This window comes from Eubalaena glacialis, chromosome 19 (assembly GCF_028564815.1).
Source record: "Eubalaena glacialis isolate mEubGla1 chromosome 19, mEubGla1.1.hap2.+ XY, whole genome shotgun sequence".
NCBI lineage: Eukaryota > Metazoa > Chordata > Mammalia > Artiodactyla > Balaenidae > Eubalaena > Eubalaena glacialis.
Window position 1 is genome coordinate 50,648,048 of NC_083734.1, and position 19,293 is coordinate 50,667,340.

A 19,293-nucleotide genomic window follows, 5' to 3' on the forward strand; every position below is an offset into this window, starting at 1 on the left:
GGACATGGCCGTATGCTCACGGCCGCACCGCTCCCCTCACATATCCTGTTCCAGGCACGAGGCTTCTTGCTGCTCTTCAGACCCACCCACCTCACTCCCACTGGGGCCACAGGTGCCCTTCTCTGCCCCTTTCGGGGGGACTCCTGACCACTCCCTCTACCAGGTGGCAGCCCAGCCCGACTTGCTTCAGACCACTGCTTTCCACGATGTCCACCTCTGCTGTTGTCTGCTTCTGGCCACGTCGTCAGTCCTGAGGGGGGACTCCCCACAAATCCGTCACCGGGACCCAGGTGGGCTCCAAATGAAGGAGGAGGTTCCCAGCCACCAGGCGCCTGATGAGAGCAGGTGGTGACCAGTAGGATCTGACACGGCTGAAGGTGCGCAGGGGCGGCTGGACACTGCCGGCTTTGTTGGTTTTCCTCGGGTTGCAAAGTTAGACCAGCAATGAAAGAAGAATTGCTTCATGATACAGTATCATCAATCAACGTGGTAAACTGGCCTGTCTCCATGTCTGTCTCAGAGACCATGTCTCTGGAATCTTGGTGGTTTTTTAAATTATGCTAAAAACAGTTCATTTTATTCCTTCTCAAAAGCTCCTTGCTTGGTTTTCTCAGCCAAGGTCTAGGTGCTGCTCTGTGGACCCCGTCTGCTGCAAGGATACAAGTGGGGCTTCCTGTGGCCGCCCTGCAGGAGAGCCTTCCAACCAGCGTGGCCTCACGTGGCCTGAGGCCGCCTGGCCGTCCAGGACCCCTCACCACATGACAACGTCCACCAGCTACGGGGCCTCTGGCTATTCTTTCATTGAAAATGGAAAACTCTCTACTTATTTTCAAGAGGAGACGTGTTTTAAGGCTTAAATGAAATTAAAGTTAAAACCTCACGCAAGACTAACATGGGCTTCCAATCTCTGGGAAGGTCAGCAATCCTGGCATGTCCAGTGGCTCAACTGGAGCAGGAGAAACTCACTCACTTGGCAAAGGCAGCAGGAAAACACGTCTCAGGATTGTACCAACAACACCTACCATGGCCTCCAGCCGTGGACCCGTGGGCGCATACGTCCCAGGAGGGGCAGTCTGTCCCGTGGCCCAGGTGCAGGAGTACTGTCCTGGGCCCATGGCCGGACAACTTCACCTCAGATGTTCTACCTGCCCGTCCACATCTGTCCTGCATCCAGACCTCAACCCGTGAAGCAGCAAGTGGAAGGGTGGGCATGGTCCAGGAACCTGCCACACAAAGGCTCCCGCCTGACTCCTCAGCACTGAGACTGGCCACGTAGGTGCTCAAGTGGGGAACCTTTACACACATCGGCCTCACTGGCCCCTGGACAGGCCAGCATGAGTGCCAGCCCACGTGGACAAAAGCAGCCTGTCTTTGCTTCAGAAACCCTGAGTGTGTACCCCATTCTGGACAAATGAAAAAAAGGTTCAGACAATGTGGTTCTTCTCCCGTCACCAGAAAACCGCTTCCTGGAGGCCACACGTCGGCAGATCTGTGAAGCCACTGACCGTGCCCTGCTTCTGTCGAGGGTTTAAGCTGCCGCCACAAGTCTCCTGTGTGGCTGGAACTGGTCCTGGCGGGATTCTGAGAACACGGGTCAGCTCTTTCTGACTGAATGAAACCGCACGAGGGCGGGTGACATGCGTGCGATGGCCATGCGCGCTGGGCACTAGAATGGGGTGAGGAGGGAAGACGGCCCCCACCCGCGCTGCAAAAGCGACCCAGAGGCGGCGCTCGACGGCACCCACCCCCACCCAGAGGCATGGCGCTTTCTCTGCCCCTGCAGCATCTGACATGTAACGTGAGTCGCTCAGAGCTTGTCAACGGCTACGAGCAAGCCCAACAAGGCCATCGTGGACGTGGCGACAGGACAGCACACGGGAGGCTGCAACCGGCCTGTCCCGGGCCTGTTCCCCCTGGGGCCACCTCTCCCAGCGGGTCTCGGTGCAGGAGCCGGGGGAGCCTACAACCCCCTCTGGTTCCAGCTCCCCCACTGGCACCAGTGTCAGGCACAGGCAGATAGAGAACTGCTCAGCATGTGATTTTATAAGACAGACACAGGTTAGAGATTAAGACAAATGCACCAACAGCCCAGGTCACTGTGGCACAGGATGCATGGAAGGAAATGCCACCTCCAGGTGACGAACTCCGGGTCCCTCACACGCACCAGCCAGACCGCCGCCGTCCATCCAGGTCCTCCATGCCGACCATGCCCGGGCTCCTCCTCCCAGCCAGGCAGGCAGAGGCAAGGACTCAGCTTCCCGGACCGGCCTCAGCAGACACTGGGCTGCGGAGGACACATGACAGGGTCAGGCCAGTCAGCGCTGTCTCCCCAGCCCTCCCTGGGTCGCACTTCCTGCAGGAAACTGCATCTGTGCCGTTTCCCCGAACGTGCCAGGAGCCCCGTGGCCAACACCGCCTCTGGGCAGCAAGCAGGTGGGGAGGGTGACTATACCGTCGCCCCAGCTTCATCCATCTGTGCGACATTTTCCTAATAAAAATGCAGAAAGCACATTTCCTCAGGAAGCCAGTGTTGTGTTTGGCCGTCACACAAGGAGAGGGGAGAGTTGACACTCAGCCTGCCATCCCCGTCACCCCCAGTGTCACCTGGGGGCCGACCAGAGCTGCCCTCACCCTGCATCTGAGGGGGGTCCTGTAGGGGCCCCAGAGAAGGGCCAGGCAAGGTGGACACTAGTACAGCATGGTCGGGGGGAGGAAAGGGGGAAAAAAACGTCACCTCAGAAATAACTTAGCCACAAGAAGAACAGAGTTAAGAGCACAGTGAAGAACTGAAGGACAATGAAGAGAGAGGCGGCTGAACGGAAGGCAGGCCACAACCACCTGGGCCCTGGGAAGCGAGGGGCGCCCCAGCCAGAGCCCCCCGCCCGGTGCCGCCCGTCCTGACTGCCGTACGTCGGGAAGGAATGCTGTCCTGATGGGCGGTCACTAACAAACAGCAGGAAAACTGCAGGAAATTAGCAGAAGGGGAAGTGAAATGGTAAAAATGTCGTTAACCAATCCAAACAAAGAGAAGAAAGGAGCAAAGAGACAGGGTTGAATAGAAAATGGAAAGATGGCAAACTAACCCAGTAAATCCAAAATCACACATTAAATGTAAGTGGACAAAACACTCCAACTACCAAAAACGGTTAAACTGGATTAAAAAGAGATGAGACCTATCTACTGTTCATAAGAAACACATTTAAATGTAGGAACACAGAAATTGAAAGTGAAATAATTAAAAAAGATAAACTACATAAACACTAATCAAAAACTCCGCTGTGGCTCTATTAACGCCAGACAAAGGAGACTTCAACCCCTCCTGTGGTTTCCCTGAGGACGAGAACACGAACCAGGAGGAACTCTGCCCTGGACCTGCTGCTGCAGCAAACACCTTGTGCTCTGGTTACTTAGCTCCTGTTCCCCCAACAAGGCTGGCCTCCAACAAAAAAGTACAAAATACAACAAAAGGCAAGAAAAAGCAGTCTGAAGAGACAGTGCAAATGTAAGAACCAGACTCAGAAATGGCAGAGACGTTGGAACTATCAGACCAGGAATTTGAAACAGCTGTGATGAATACGCCGCGGACCCTAGTGGACAAAGTGGCACCACGCAGGGACAGACAATGTAAGCAGCGGTGGAAGGGCGGGAGACCACAAACACGGTAACTGAAACGGATGCCTCCGACGGGCTTGTCCTAAGACCAGACGTGGCCAAGGAAACAATCAGTGAACTTGAAGACAGGTCAACAGAAACTTCCCAAAATGAAAGGCAAAGAGAAACAAAAATGAAAAAAAAAAAGAATATCGAAAAACTGTGGGACAATTATAGAAAGATGTGCAACATCTCTGCTCCAAAAACCATAAAACACTGAGGGGGTCCATGCATGGACACACCATGTTCATGGTCAGAAGACTCAGAGCAGAGATGTCACTTCTCACCAAATCGACCTTCAGGCTGCAGGCAACCTTGGCCAAACTCCTGAAGCACAAACTGACAAGTTGATTCTACAGGTGGGGTGGGAACCCAACGGCCAGGAAGAGAAGACAATCAGGAAGAAAAAAGGACCACAGGATTGAGACAACTGGGCACTGTGACCCACTGTGAGACCTAAACCCATCCCTGCATCTCTAGGACTGAGACCTACATCTGTATCTGTAGGACAGGCTGCGCTGGCTCACAGATGGACAGAGAGACCCAGAGGACAGACAGTCCAAGAGTAGAGCCACATGTGTGGCCTGACGACACGACATAGCGAGAAGGAAGCTGGGTCAGCTAGATCGTGAGTCCAAACGTAAAAGGTAAAACAGTAAAGCTTTTAGAAAAAAACAGAGAATGTCAACCCTGGAGGAGATCAAGATACCCCAAACAGGACCACATTAGGTCTAAGGACAAGAAGGCCATCCCTGGAGGAGGGGACATTTGCAGGACGTGCGTCCAGAACAAGGTCCCTGAAGACAAAGTATAAAAAGACGGACAACCCGGAGAGAACATGAGAGATCTGACACGTGACGAAAGACAATGTCCGAATGGCTCAGATCTCAGAAAAGGTGGTCACACTCCCGTCACCAGGGAAACCAGCGGGCCCACATCCTGGAGCTGCCACGGTGGCCCTGAGCACACATGCTGCCAGGGAGCCCCGGTCACTTTGGAATCTGCTTGTCAGCATTTCCCACCGTGAGTCCTCTGCCAGGTGAGTCCACCGGAAATGGGAACCGGTGACCCCTGCAGCCTGAGGCTCACGTCGGGGGGTGTTCAGGGCAGACACCCGGGTGCGTGGAGACCTGGGACCACGCACTACAACCGCCACGCACTTCTGCACGGACGTCCTTCCTCAACAGGAAGCTCAGGGACAGCCTCTCCAGAGCCAGGGTTCAAACCCAAGGCCAGAGGGACACAGCCGATGGGAACAGGAGGAGGGCACGCCCCCTCCCCAGGACCACAGTCCGTGCTGCTGCGACCCACTCCCGCTCCTGCAGGACCCACAGACTGAAGAGAAACCGAATTCTGATTCTCTGCCAAGGACACACAAAACGGTCTCAAGTCTCCCAGTGACACAACCTGGAAGAACAGCTTGTGGCCCTCGATCTCAGAAAACCGCAGCTACAACGCACACACCACACTTGCCGTGGAGGACGGCAACTTCAGCAGACACCAGCAGGCCCTGGGAGGCCCTGGAGGTGACAGAGTCCCAAGTGGGATGGGTGTCCCGGGGTCAACCGACACGGCGGAAGGCTGCTATGCTGCTCTGAGGGCGAGAGAGGCCAGGGCGCTCGGCAGAGGGCTGGTCCTGGGTGCCGTGCTCCACAGGACACACGTGAGACGTGCCTGGCTGGAGAGAACGTGCTGGCGGGGTCGGGGCGGGGGACGGGGCGAGCGGAAGCAGCAGCAGAAACGCTGCCCCATCGCTTGGGGGCCCCCGGCTCAGCCCACGGGGAGGAGCTGGCAACGGGCACAGGCTCTGGCTTGCAGGGTGAGGTTGGGGGCAGGTGGGAGAGGAGAGTGGGGGGCCTCAGCTCTGCTCCCGTCCCACGGCCCTACCAGGGCCGCCTCACTGGGGTCCTGAAAGCCCTATGGGGACCGCGACATGGAAAGCGAGGCAGGCAGCATGGCCTGGAACGTTCTAGACCCTGGAATTCAGGAAAGGAGCTTGTTGGAGCTGCATTTGGAGGCCTCACAAAGAAGGGGCCCCGGGTAAATCAATGAAGTTGGAACACACCCTCACACCATACACAAAAATAAACTCAAAATGGTTTAAAGACTTAAACATAAGACACGACACCGTAAAACTCCTAGAAGAGAGGACAGGTAAAACATTCTCTGACATAAATTGTACCAATGTTTTCTTAGGTCAGTCTCCCAAGGCAATAGAAATAAAAACAAAAATAAACAAATGGGGCTTCCCTGGTGGCAAGTGGTTGAGAATCTGCCTGCCAATGCAGGGGGCACGGGTTCGAGCCCTGGTCTGGGAAGATCTCACATGCCGCAGAGCAACTGGGCCCGTGAGCCACAACTACTGAGCCTGCGCGTCTGGAGCCTGTGCTCCGCAACGAGAGAGGCCGCGATGGTGAGAGGCCCGCGCACCGCGATGAAGAGTGGCCCCTGCTCGCTGCAACTAGAGAAAGCCCTCGCACAGAAACGAAGACCCAACACAGCCAAAAATAAATAAATAAATAAATAAATTTATTTTAAAAAACACAAATGGTACCTAATCAAACTTACAAGCTTTTGGACAGCAAAGGAAACCATAAAAAAAAACTGAAAAGACAACCTATGGAATGGGAGAAAGTATTTGCAAATGATGCAACAGACAAGGGCTTAATCTCCAAAATACAAACAGCTCATACAACTCAACAACAAAAAAACCCAATCAAAAAATGGGCAGAAAATCTTAACAGACATTTCTCCAAAGAAGACATAGAGATGGCCAGTAGGCACATGAAAAAATGCTCAACATCACTAATTGTTAGAGAACTGCAAATCAAACCTACAATGAGGTACCACCTCACACCAGTCAGAATGGCCATTATTAAAAAGTCTACAAATAACAAATGCTGGAGAGGGTGTGGAGAAAAGGGAACCCTTTTACACTGCTGGTGGGAATGTAAGTTGGTGCAGCCACTGTAGAAAACAGTGTGGAGGTTCCTCAGAAAACTAAAAACAGAATTACCATATGATCCAGCAATCCCACTCCTGGGCATATACCCAGACAAAACTATAATTCAAAAAGATACATGCACCCCTATGTTCAGAGTAGCACTGTTCACAATAGCCAAGTCATGGAAACAACCAAAATGTCCAGTGACAGATGAATGGATAAAGAAGATGTGGTACGTATATACAATGGAATACTACTCAGCCATAAAAAAGAATGAAATAATGCTATCTGCAGCAACATGGATGCAACTAGAGATTATCATACTAAGTGAAGTCAGAAAGAGGAAAACAAATACCATATGATATCACTTATATGTGGAATCTAAAATGGCACAAATGAACCTATCTACAAAACAGAAACAGACTCACAGACAGAACAGTCTTGTGGTTATGGGGTGGGAAGGGAGAGGGAAGGACTGGGACGGTGGGATTAGAGATGCAAACTATTATATATAGGATGGATAAACAACAAGGTCCTACTGTATAGCACAGGGAACTATAATCAATATCCTGTGATAAACCATAATGGAAAAGAATATGAAAAGAAGAATGTCTGTATGTGTATAATTGAGTCACTTTGCTGTACAGCAGAGATTGGCACAACATTGTAAATCAACTATACTTCAATTAAAAAAATTAAATTTAAAAAAACAACTTACATCGGCTAGGATGTGGGAGTACTTAAATACTCAGTTTGGTCTATTGTTTGGATAATGATTAGTAAACACTTCAGATGTTATAGTAAAAATTCTATTGATTAATAAATATTGAAAAAGCTAGAAAAATATTTTAAAATAATGTCTATTTTAAATTATAAAAAAAAGAAAAAGAAGGGGCCCCAGGTCCCCCATGTGGCCTGAGGGGACAGGTGGTTACCTTGGGGACGAGCTGAGGCCTGGGCACGCCCAGGAGGTCACACAGGCGGTTCCGCTGGGCTCTCACGACCGGGAGCTCTGCATCCCTGGGGAGGAGGAGAGGGGGGCAGCATCAGCCCCAGGAACAGTCCGTGCAGCCAAACCTGCCAAGATCTTTCTACACTACACTTCCTGTCGGGTGTGCAGAAAACCCAAGGCACCTTAGATTAGGTAGGAATCAGGGAAAAAGGACGCCTCACTCCAGAACCTACACCCCGGCGAGCCTAGCTCGGGCGGGACACCTGCACAAGGCTTTGCTCCTGAGCCCTTCCTTGGGAAACGGCAGAGGACGAGCCCCACCAAACAGGGAGCCCCATGAAGGGCACTCGGCCCCCAAACAGCCCAAGCCAGGGGCCGGCGACAGGAAATGCTAAGACAGTGGCACAGATTTTATCCCATGGGTTTTAAGTTTTATTTGACTTGGAAAGCTGTTTACCTATAACTTTCATTAAAAACAAAAATTAAATTTAGCAATACCATAAAGAAAACTGGGCATGTTTTTCTTTTATAATAAGAAAAAATGAGCTATCTTTAAATCCTCTGGAAGGTTAACCCCACCCTGAACTGTGAGAGGAGAAAGGCAGGCGTGGGGAACTCAGGGGAACTCTGGGACCCACTGGGTGTTGGTGGTTTCATGTCATGCTCCCTTCACTGTCCTTTTCAAGCTGAAGAGTTTTGAGTGTGATGTAGAACGTGCCTCCGTGCTTTTAAAGCTGACAACGTAACAGAAAAATGTGTCCCGTCCCAGCTGCTCACAGAGCGGAGGCATCCACGTCTCCTGAGGCCACGTTTTCTGCTCTGGAATTTTCACTGAGGCGCCCACAAGATGTTCACCAGAATGCCCTCCTGCTCGAGGCCAAGTATCTCCCTAGAAAACCTTAACGCAGCCCTAAAACCAGAGGCCCTTTTCTGTCCTTCAGGCCACAGTGGCTCACATCCGAGCAGGGGAGCTGGGCCGTCAGGCCAGGAACGGAAGCTGCATCAATGTGAGGTCTGTGCGGAGCTCAGCCCTTGTAGGAACGTCACTGTTTTGAGGGTAGTGCGTGTGCGTAGGTTATGCACATCCTTTCCCGCGTAAGCAGAGTGCACTGACCCCAGCGACGGAACCCAGTCCTGGGGGACCCTCATCACTGGTGCCTGAGCAGGCCGCTGCCTAAATAACCTCTGAACTTTGGTCCTGTGTCCAAAACAGGGCTGAGGAGAGTGGTCACCCTGTAGGGGCGTGTGCAAGCGCCTGAATGTGCACATGCATGTGTGTGTGTGCGCGTGAGTGTGTGCGGTGCCTGGACTGGGACAAGCATCACTCCCATGTTTGTCATCATTCAGTCTTGCCCGCTAGACCCATGCTCACGGGCTACCCCTTTCCCTGCTTCCCCATCAGCCCCCTCCACCCCCATTCAACACCCCTCTTTCAAACCTGCCGTCCAAACTCACTGAGAGTTGAGGAGCCAACAGAGATGGCAGGAAATTGTGCCTAAAACGAACCTGGAGACCCGACCTGGAACAAGGGGTGACCCTGGCTGTCTGGGAGGGAAGTGGGTGTCTGGGGTGGGAGGGAGGAAAACTTATTCTTCCTGGTTCCCTCCGTCTGTTTGATTTTTGAACGTGTCCACACGTGGCCTTTTCCACCAAGAGTGAGCAAAGGCCAGTGGACGGCTCTCCTCTGCGGTGAGTCTGGGCCTGGGGGCTCCTGCTGCAGCCACTCAACACCCTTCCGCTCCTTGGGGGCCACAGCTGACACACGTGGCACGTCCCCGAGGAGGGAGAAACTGCCTGCCATGCCACACACTCCCCTGCATTTCTGACGCCACAGTTCAGGGGGCAGGAGCTGCCATTCTCGAGTGATTTCAACCCCAATAAACTGCAGAAACAGGTGCACCAGCGCCCACCGGCACCCAGAGCCATGACGTGATCAATAGAAAAGCAACCACAGAGAAAGAGGAAGTCAGCCTCTAACCAATCAGTGCTCAGAACAACCCACCTTCTCACTTACAAAAATTGTATTTGGGGAAAAATAATTTCAATTTGAAAATCTTCCAGCCTGAACACCCCAGGAAGATCCCCCTCCTCCCTTGCCTGGCCGCCCAGCCCCTCTTGGGTGTAAGGAGTGAGCCTGTGCTACAGAAACGCAGACACATGGGTGAGGAGAGATCAGTTACAGACACCACTGCCTCCTCGTAAACCCAGAGCTGAGGCGGAGGGCTGGAGCCCGTCTTCCCTCTTTGCTCTGGAGGGTTTGGGGAGAGACCACGAACAGGCTCTGGGTGTCCCGCTCACTTTGGCGCTGTACCCGCCACACTCTCGGGGAGGGCAAGGGCCCACGCTCACCAGGCCGTGCCGTTGAGCACAGCCATGACCTCATCTAGGACATCCGTGGCCACCACATCGTAGGTCAGCACCATCTCATACACCTGGCTGGCCGTGCTCTTCCGGATCTGGAGGGACAGAGCGAGTTGGTGGGAGGGGAAGGCCCGTGACAGAGAGCAGAGCTGACGGGACCCTGCCCGGAAGCAGGGACGAGGGCCCAGGCACCTCCCGGGGGCCCAGAGTCCAAGTAAAACAGGAAAGGCTCGCTGGGCAGACGGTTAAGAGGAGCTGACCTTGGACCGCCGTTCAGGAGACTGGGGCCACAACTGATGAGTGACCACAAGGCGCGCTCCGCCTGGGCCGCCCCGTTCCCCTGTGGTCCCCCAGAGGCCCTTATCAGGAGGAACATCATTCTTACTGAAATGCTTCATTAAAAACCTGCACCTTATCAGAGAAGTCCTCTCATCTGCTTTCTTTTCTAGCTGTCCCTGGGGGGGATTTATTTCATGGAACAGGTGCTCTCGGAATCCCAAGGCCTCCCCCAGAGCTCCTGGTTTGGCAGGTCAAGGCCTGAGAATCTGCATTTCTGATAATGGGGGGAGGGGCGTCCAGTGACCCCACTTTGAAAACAGCTGTGCTAGATGAGAGTTAGTTACTTTAGCTGTTAAGGAAGGTGTCACATTTGAGTTATCTGAAGAGCATTTCTTCTGCCAAAGGGAAAGAAGAGACTTCCTGGGAAACCTGACCCCAGGGTGGGGGCTGTGGGGTAGGCGCCTTCCAGGAGCCCCTGAACCAGAGCCTGCAGGACCCCGATGGGCTGAAACCCCCCACCCCGTGGCAGGGCACCTGGGTGCACCTGCGGCCAGGATCCCAGGGGGCAGGGGTCCCAGCCAGCGTCGGGTGTTTCCCTGGCGCCTGGGCTCACTCCCTGGGGCTCCAGGGGCACATCTGGCCCCAGGCCCTTCGCCCCCAGGGGCCAGGCTCAACCACCACACTGCAGCTGCTGCATCCACAGGCACAGCATGCCCCGCCCACCCTGATGAGGGCCCGCCCTCCATCAAGGTCCTCTTGTGCCAACACCAGGAAGCATCAGACCCCAGCGCCAATGTGCAGGCCGGGACGCTGGCCCCGAGTGGGGCCTGGAGCTGCAGACACTCACCACGGGGAAAGGATGGCAGAGCAGGAGGAACAGCTGCAGGAGGACCTTCCTCCTCACGTCGCCGGGGAACTGCACCAGCCCACAGAACCTGCAGGGACCCCGCACTCTGGTGAGCTGACCCCCGCCCAAGCCTGCTGCCTGGATACCCCACGCCTTCACTTCACTGGGGGGCCTGCCGGTCTGCGTGGGACGGGAGGCCCCCCAGGTGCTGCCCGTGGTGACTCCCCAGGCCTCGGCTGTTCCACTGGGGAGGCAGCCCTGGGTTCACGTCCACTTTCTCCCCGCAGGTGGGGGCATCCAGACCTCCAGAGTGTCGGGGAATCGGGGCTTTTTCTATGACAACACTCCCTGACCCAACGCCCACCTGTCTGGGAGGCTGGTCCAAGGGTGGGCAGGCTGTGGCCGGGCCCACCTGCTCCACCAGGAACACCGGCCGGCGTGACCAGGGCCACCCGCCTCTCACTCTGACATCAGAACGCCCCCGACCCCACGCTCTCGGCTGCTGGGCCGGCCCCTCCCTTTACCGCCTCAGTGAGTCACTTGGAACTCACACCGCGATGCTGGCCCTCAGTTTCTGGACGTCTTTGGACTTCTTGATCTCTTCCTTACAAAGCGCGAGCAGCTTCACACAGAAGGGGTGGCTGGAAGGAAAGCACAGGACCCAGAGGTGGGCTTCCAGGGAACATCTGATGATGGTGGCCACCCCCGAAGAGGAGAAGCCTCGCCCCTGGGGACATGCACCAGGGCACGTCAACACCAGGGCATGTAACTGGCTCCTTTGCAAGTGCAGCAGGGGACAGACACCTGCTGTCTCGTGCACTCAACAAACCACCTTCCCCGCGGCACCTCCCCGGCCTCACAGCCCCTCAACAGGAGGGCAGGCTGACCCCTGGTGGGGCCTCGACGTAACAGGAACACCCAGAACTCGGCCCCACTGCAAGCCCAGCCAACATGTACCATGTCGGCGCCAGGCTCAACCCAAGATCAAAGCAGGACGACCGAATCGTGACCAGGCCCCACTCACTCACTTCCAGGTCCAGGTCCTTGGAGGGTCAGGGAGGGACTGGAGGCACCCTCCCCGGCTCTGCTTGGCCGAGGAGAACATGGGGCCACGGTGGCCACGACCAGCGTGAGTCCCCGTGAGATGAATGCTCCTCTCCTGCGGAGCCACAGCCCCAGGCCAATTCTGGCCATACGACGAGGGCTGAGGCACAGTGGTCTGAGTGGCCCCACACTCCCTCTTCCTGTCCACTGGCCAGGTGACCTGGGATATGGCTGGGGGCAGAGCCTTATGTCACCAGACTCCCAGGCGAGGGCGCAGGACAGACCTCCCGCCCTAGGCAGGCAGCAAGCAGCCACCCATGGTGGCCATTTCAGGGTCAGCCTGTGACAGCAGCTCCCCTGACCAGAAGTGGTCCCAGGGAGACTCTCCCGTCTTCTCAGGCTAAAGGAGACCTCAGCCCCCCAGTGGCACCCCCGCCACCTGCCATCCACGTGGCACCACTGTCCTCTCGGCCGGCCCGCCCTCCAGCCCCACCCCTCCCTGATCCATCCGGCTTCTCCCCACAGCTCGCTGAAATGTCTGTCAGGGACCAAGTGACCACCAGGTCGCTGAGGGCCGCGGTCACTCCTGTCCTCAGCCTACGTGACCACTCGGCACACATCATCAACGTCCCCTGTGACTGCCCCTCCGCCTCACCTTCTTCCTGGTAGATCTGCTTCCCCTCTGCTCCCCGTCTCCCTAACAATGGGGCACCCCTACAGCTCTGTCATGGCGCTTCTGTCTACACACCTCCCCTGGCCACCTGTCTACACCTGCCCCCCTGGTGGCCTCATGGGACCACATACCACCCATTTTCTGAGGACATTCCACCGAGTTCCAGCCTGGAAGATCCATCTCCTCTGGACGAGATCTAACAAGCATCTTAAACCAAACATCTCTGCTATGAACTGAATGTTTGTGTCCCCGAGATTCCTACGTTGACGCTCTAATCTGGAACATGAGAGTGTTAGGAGGTGGGGCCTTGGGAGGTGATTAGAACATGACATGGAGCCCACGGTGGGATCAGTGCCCTGCAAAGAGGAGACACAAGAGGTGGTCTTTCTGCCATGGGAAGACACAGCGAGACTGCGTTCCTCTGCTGATCTCGGATATTCAGCCTCCAGCACCGGGAGGAATGAGTTTCTGGTGTTTAACTGCCCGGGCTGTGGTACTTCTGTTACAGCAGCCTGACCTGCTAGGACGGCCTTCCAACTGGACCTCCAGGCCTCTCTGGTCCACACTGACCCCATCCAGCCTTCCTGTCTGAGAACCACTGCCCCCTTCCAGTGGCCAGTCCAGGAAGCCCACAGTCACCCTTGGGTGCCTCGTCCCCTCATACCCACACTGATCTGCAACCGGTGGTTTTCGGGAAGACGCACGGGGGCCCACTGCTCTCTCCAGCTCCCTGGCTCCCATGTCTCCTGCACGGCAGCATCCCCTTCCCTGGACCCCAAGACTCCCCTCCAGCAGCAGCAGCTGGAGTGCCCATGACCCCCCCGCTGCGGGAGGTGAGCCTGACACTTGGGGTACTATTTTCTCCTACCATTTCATTTTGAAATTTTCAAACCAGGAAAATAGGTTAAGATCTGAAACAGAATATTTAGTAAGCAGTCATACAATGTATAAAAGGATCACATCCCACAACCACGGGGCGTATCCCGTGAATGCACAAGTTGCTCTGACAGTAGGTATAAGAAACATGCTATGATGTACCATCAGCAAATTAAAGGGGAAACCCTTTGATGTTATTCAGTTAAAAGAGCATTTGAGCGTCTCAGCAAAGACGTAACAACAGGGACCAGATCCACTCCCACCTGGAAGAACTAAAAGTGAACAAAACTCACTAGACAGCAGGCTGCAAAGGACGGTGACCACTGAGGCCTGGAAGGCAAAGGAGGTGAGCCTGCAACTGCCCAGCTTCCTGCCTGCGGAGGGGACATGGAGGGGACCTGGGCAGAACCTGGTGCCACCCTGAGTTTTCGGTGTGCAGGGCAGAGGGCCCCCAAGGATTCACCCAAGCCCTGATCAGTGCAACAACACCGCCCCAGACTGGGGAAGAACCCCCAGAAAGATGACACACAACGACTGTCACCACCAGCCGAGCAGGAAGCTCTGAGATCAAGCAGCCGATCAAGCAGCAGAGACCTCAGAAGTGGGAGAAAATTAACCCCAAGGCACCAGAGCCTCAGACAGGGAGGCCGATGAAGCGGCTGCAGTGTACCTGTGCTCGGCAGCTGAGGAGCCCTGAACACAGCAGAGGAGGGAAGCGGCCTCTCAGACCCGCTCCCTGCGCCCACACCCACCCGGCCTGTCTGAGGTGGGCTCTCCACCTGGACCAGATCCCAGCACCGTGACCATCACGGCCCTCTGCGATCCCCACTCACTGTCCTGTCTGCCGTCCATAACTGCCCTGACTGCAGGCCCCCGTCAGAGGGGACGCCTCACCTGCTCTGTTTCCTGCCTGGACAGCAGGGCTGCAGCAGGGGCCCCCACCCCCATGTGGGAGCAGCCAATGCTTCTTGGTGGCACTTACACGGTGTATAAAAATTGACCCTGAACGTACTAGAAAGCTATCTCCTAGAAGCCGGATTTCTGGATCTCACCAGCTGTTCTCTGAACACTTACTTCTCCTCGGCGGTGAAGATGGCGAAGCAGCTGTTGGCTAGCATCTGATCCAGCATCTTTAGCAGCGGCACAGACACCCTGGGAGAGAAGACATGTGTGAGACACCAGGTACCAGAAACCAGCAGAAGGGAAGACCTGGGCACGGGGGAAACTCAGTGCTGCTGAGATGAGGGCTCTCCCTGGACGGCCGTCAACTCAACCCCAACCAAAATCCTGGCAGGATGTGTGCGGAAAATGACAAGCCAATTCTAAAGTTTATATGGAAACACAAAGGATGAAGAAGAGCCCAAACAGCTACAGGAAGAAAGGACGAAGCTGGAGGGCCAACACTGCTCAATTTAAATAATTGTGGCGGGGACTTCCCTGGTGGTCCAGTGGGTAAGATTCCGCGCTCCCAGTACAGGAACGTGGGTTCGATCCCTGGTCGGGGAACTAGATCCCGCATGCATGCCACAACTAAGAGTTTGCATGCCGCAACTGAGAAGTCCACACACGGCAACAAAGGTCCCATGGGGCCACAACTAAAGACCCGGCACAGCCTAAATAAATAAATATTTTTAAAAAATAATAATTATTGTGGCAAAGCTCAAGTGATCAAAACCATGTGATCCTGGTATGAAGACAAGCATCAAGGAAGAGAAAAGTCCCAAACTGGGCTGCACATCCACAATTTCTGACAATGATGCAAAAGCAACGCAGCGGGAAGGTCAGTCTTTCCCACACGTGGAGCAACTGGGCGTCCACAGGCAAAACCAGGACACAGACCTGGACCTGTAGCTTGCATCACACAGAAACCAACCCCAAACGGACCTGAAGTCTGAATGGAACACTCAAACTATGAAACTTCTAGGAGAAAATGTAAGAGAAAGTCTTTGTAGCCTTGAGTTAGGCAGAAATTTCTTAGATATGACACAGAAAACACAATCCATAGAACAACAAGAGTACAAACAAGTTTATCAAAATGTAAAATATTTGTTCTTAACAGAGAGACTGTTAAAGAGTGTGGAAGACAAGCTAGAGGCTGGGATGAAACATCTGCAAATCACGTCTCACAAAGGACCTGTCCAGTATGTATAAGAAAATCTCAAAACCTGGCAGCAAGGTAAAAAAGAAGCACCCAGTTTAAAAATGAGCAAAAGATCTGAACAGATACCTGACCAAAGAGGCTATCCAGACAGCCAGCAAGCACCTGAGAAGATGCCCGGCACCCTCAGTCAGGAGGGAAACTCGAATTACAGCCACGACGAGAAACCACACCCCCTTGGATCGGCTAAAAGAAAAGGACCAACCACACCAGCTGTGGTGAGGACGTGGCCGCCCAGAACTCTCTGAGGCCACGAGCAGGAGGAGGAAACGGTGCAGCCACTCCAGAAAACAGTCTGGCAGTTTTAAATATTCACCCGCCCTGTGACCCCAGCCAGTCTGCTCCTTAGCATTCACCCAAGAGCAAAGGAAAGACACTTCCACATGAAGGCTTGTGCATGAATGTTCATCACAGCTTCACCTGCAACTGCCTCAACCTGGAAACAACCCCAGTGCCGGTCCACAGGTAAACAGACAAATTGTGATGTAACCACACAATAGAACATAACTCAGCACTAAAAAGGGTGACTCTAAAAGAAACATGCTGCATCCGAGAAGCCAGACACTAAAAGGGCACACACTGCATGATCCCACTTAAGTAATGTTCTAGAAAATGCCAACTAAGCTACAGTGACAGAAAGCAGATCAGTGGTTGCCTTGGGGCTGGGGGACCCTGGGGGGGTGGGGTTAGAAGGGGCAGGAGGCAACTGTGGGTGACAGATGCACTCAGTGTCTTGATTGTTTTTATGGTTGTTGACACGAGTCAAAACCTCTCAGACTGTACACTTTACGTGTGTTTTGTTAGATGTCTTCTACGCCTCCAGACAGCTGCTCGTGGAAACGGCAAAGAGCAATGGCCTGAGTTCCTGTTTGCTGAGAGCTATCTGTGCATCCCAGGGACAGGACAAGGGCCTGCACGAGGGGACCTGTAGCCATGCGGTGGTAACCGGGGGCCCAGGTGCTCCAGGACAGTTGAGAGCGGAGTCCAGGAACAGCCTTCTCAGAAGGTGCAGGAAACACCCCCAGTTCTGAGGTAGGGCTTTGGGTCTACACTCCATCTTCTTGGAAAAGCAGTTAACAAAATGCTACAGCAAAAACATTTAGAAAACAGGTCACGTTCCAATCCTGGCAGGCTGAGATCTCATCTTCTCGATGGTCGTGGTTGTGTGTGAACCACGTGTCTGAGCAGTGGCACTGACATGTCGGTGTGCGTGACCAGGGAGCGCCACAGGCCAGAGCCACACGAACTCTCCTGGCTCACAGCCTGTCACCTTACTTCCAACGTATACAACCGGCCCAGAGTGCAGGCTGCGAGGGGCACGGGAGGTGACTCCGGTCACGCCCTTGCCTGGCTGTGCCCACGTTCCTCACCTGGGCCCACCCTACCTCCCCTCAAAACCCTCCTGGGAAATGAGACCCTGGGGATCTGAGAAACCACTGCGAACAGCACCACCACTCACCTGTCGTTCAGAAGGCTGTCCTCAAAGACCTGCAGAAGGGTCCCAGTGAAGTCCTCCAGGGCTTGCGGGTCGTTCTGAATCCCCTTCATGTACTCAAAGAGGCCCTGTGTTGAGTACCTGACCTGTAATACGGCATTCTTGTAAGAGGGACAAGACCACGCCATTCCTGGCACCCCCTGCCCCAGGGCTGGCCGCGGTGACAGACTCAAAACATCCGCTACAGAGAGTGAGGATCCCTCAGAGCCTGTCCGGGCCGGGCGTGAGCGCGGCCACAGTGCAGACACCCGAATTGGAAACGCAGCTCTGGACGCAGCAGCACAACTTAGCCCTCACATGCTGTTGCGAAATTTGGACCCCTTAGATGCACGGTATCTGGGCGACCACCGCTGCTGGGGAGCAAAAGCAAAGGCACCTCCCCTCAGGTCAACAGCTAACACCATCGCACAACCAACACCCAACTGGTGAGTCCTCACGAAGGAGTTTGCAGAGCAAGAAAGCAGATGCAGGCCTCCCTCTGACAGCAGACACTGGATCACGTGACACAGAATGTAGGAGGATATTGTGTGTTAATTATTACAGAGAAATGCAGTCACAAAGATAAGCATGCGATGGAAAAGCACAAGAAACAGATTTCAGAACAAACTGAATGGTAATGAAGATACAATTACTGAAACACCAAAAAATGCAACAGTGGGAGGGAACGAGCAGGCTACACAGAACTGCAGAAACTGCAGTAATTTGAAAAGAAGCATGAAGGCGGAGAGGACTGACTGTGGGCGGGAATGAGGACGGTGGAGAACTTTCCAGAAGTGACGAAAACCATGAATCCACTGGTTCAGGAAACACCGAATCAGGGCCCAGGGAGCGATGAGGGGCGAGAGGGAGAGGGAGGGGCCCACGCAGGGGCGGCAACACAACAGAACGGAGACAACACAATGAACCACCAAGAAAATGCACAAACAGGAAAGAAGAACCTGGAGAGACAGGTTGGGGAACCATAGGGCGCTTGACGTGTAGGGAGGGTGAATCGAGACTGGCAAAAAAGCCAGGGAGCGCAGGAGCTGCATGCATCTGCATCTGCAGTCTCCCTGCCGCTGAGCTCATGCCCCACACGCTGTCCAGTGGATCAGGGGTAACGCCCGCCCCCCACCTGCCCCGCAGGCACACTGAGCTCCAGCAGAGGGTCCTGAAGGAAGGATGGAAGGAAGGAAGGAGGCAGCGCTCCCTCTCGGGAAGGCCCACTGAGGCGCCTGCTCACCGTGGACTCGGTCAGGCCGCCCACGGACACAGCCAGCCCCAGCAGCACGTGGTAGCGGTAGGCAGGCAGCCCCAGGAGCTGGGCCACGCGAGGGAAGGCCTGCGACGGCGCGCCCCAGTTCACAGAGGCCACGGCGGACCTGCAAGACAGAAGCACGAGCTGGAGGGGCCGCCCCGCTGGAAACAGAGCTGCCCCACCGGGAACTCAGCGCCAGTACCTGGGGAAAAGCCTCTCCAGCTCCTCCCGGTGGGGCACGTGAGGGATGGCAGGGCTGTCCCAGTGGAGCAGCGCCAGGAACACACGGGCTGCGTGCGCCCGGAACCGGTCGATCTTCTCACTCGCCTGCTGGGCTAAGCAGCACATGATCCGCTGGCAGCTGCAAACCGAGAGCGCAGGGTTAGCTCGGCTGGAACATGAGAGCGGGCACACGCGCCACCCTGGCTGCCGGTGGGAACGGGATCTGGCAGCCCAGAAGCCTAAGTGGGAGGTCTAGAGTGGAACAGTGAAGACTGATACCGCTACCGCATGGGTGGTGTGTGAGAAGAGACGGAAGAAATGGGAGGACAGGGTGCCTGCAGCCAGAGGAGGAAGTCGGGGTGGTGGTGCTGAGGAAGCAACGCCCGGGTCTCCTCGGGGGCCTCGGCAACAGAAGGGGCACGGTGATCCCAGGCCAGCAAGGTACCTGGACGCAGCCCGGTGTCCAGGGAACCAGCGGGGGACAGGATGGCCAGTCCCCAGCAGCAGCAGGCGCTCGGCACAGGGGTCCTGAGCCAGGAAGCTGGCTGTCCTGC

The 19,293-nt window shown here is 55.0% G+C and overlaps 2 protein-coding genes across 5 annotated transcripts in view; one reads left to right on the forward strand and one right to left on the reverse strand.

Annotated features, from left to right (window-relative positions):
- The window catches only part of B3GNTL1 (UDP-GlcNAc:betaGal beta-1,3-N-acetylglucosaminyltransferase like 1), a 113,997-nt gene extending 108,662 nt beyond the window's left edge, over positions 1-5,335 (forward strand). Inside the window, exons 14-15 of one of the 4 annotated variants that reach the window (XR_009698249.1) lie at positions 55-489; positions 615-5,335. The gene's annotated coding sequence lies outside the window, so the exon portion shown is untranslated. Of the gene's footprint in view, positions 1-54 lie in introns of all 4 variants that reach the window. The other 3 variants (XR_009698251.1, XR_009698248.1, XR_009698250.1) reach the window with 3 other exon arrangements.
- Positions 2,026-19,293, reverse strand: part of TBCD (tubulin folding cofactor D) — a 174,657-nt gene continuing 157,389 nt past the window's right edge. Inside the window, exons 31-39 of the mRNA XM_061175155.1 lie at positions 18,720-18,878; positions 18,503-18,641; positions 17,245-17,366; positions 14,702-14,779; positions 11,586-11,675; positions 11,035-11,122; positions 9,897-10,003; positions 7,531-7,615; positions 2,026-2,284 (exon numbers count right to left, since the gene is read on the reverse strand). Of these exons, the coding sequence (XP_061031138.1) occupies positions 2,270-2,284; positions 7,531-7,615; positions 9,897-10,003; positions 11,035-11,122; positions 11,586-11,675; positions 14,702-14,779; positions 17,245-17,366; positions 18,503-18,641; positions 18,720-18,878 (883 nt within the window). The 3' untranslated portion in view covers positions 2,026-2,269. The remainder of the gene's footprint in view (positions 2,285-7,530; positions 7,616-9,896; positions 10,004-11,034; positions 11,123-11,585; positions 11,676-14,701; positions 14,780-17,244; positions 17,367-18,502; positions 18,642-18,719; positions 18,879-19,293) is intronic.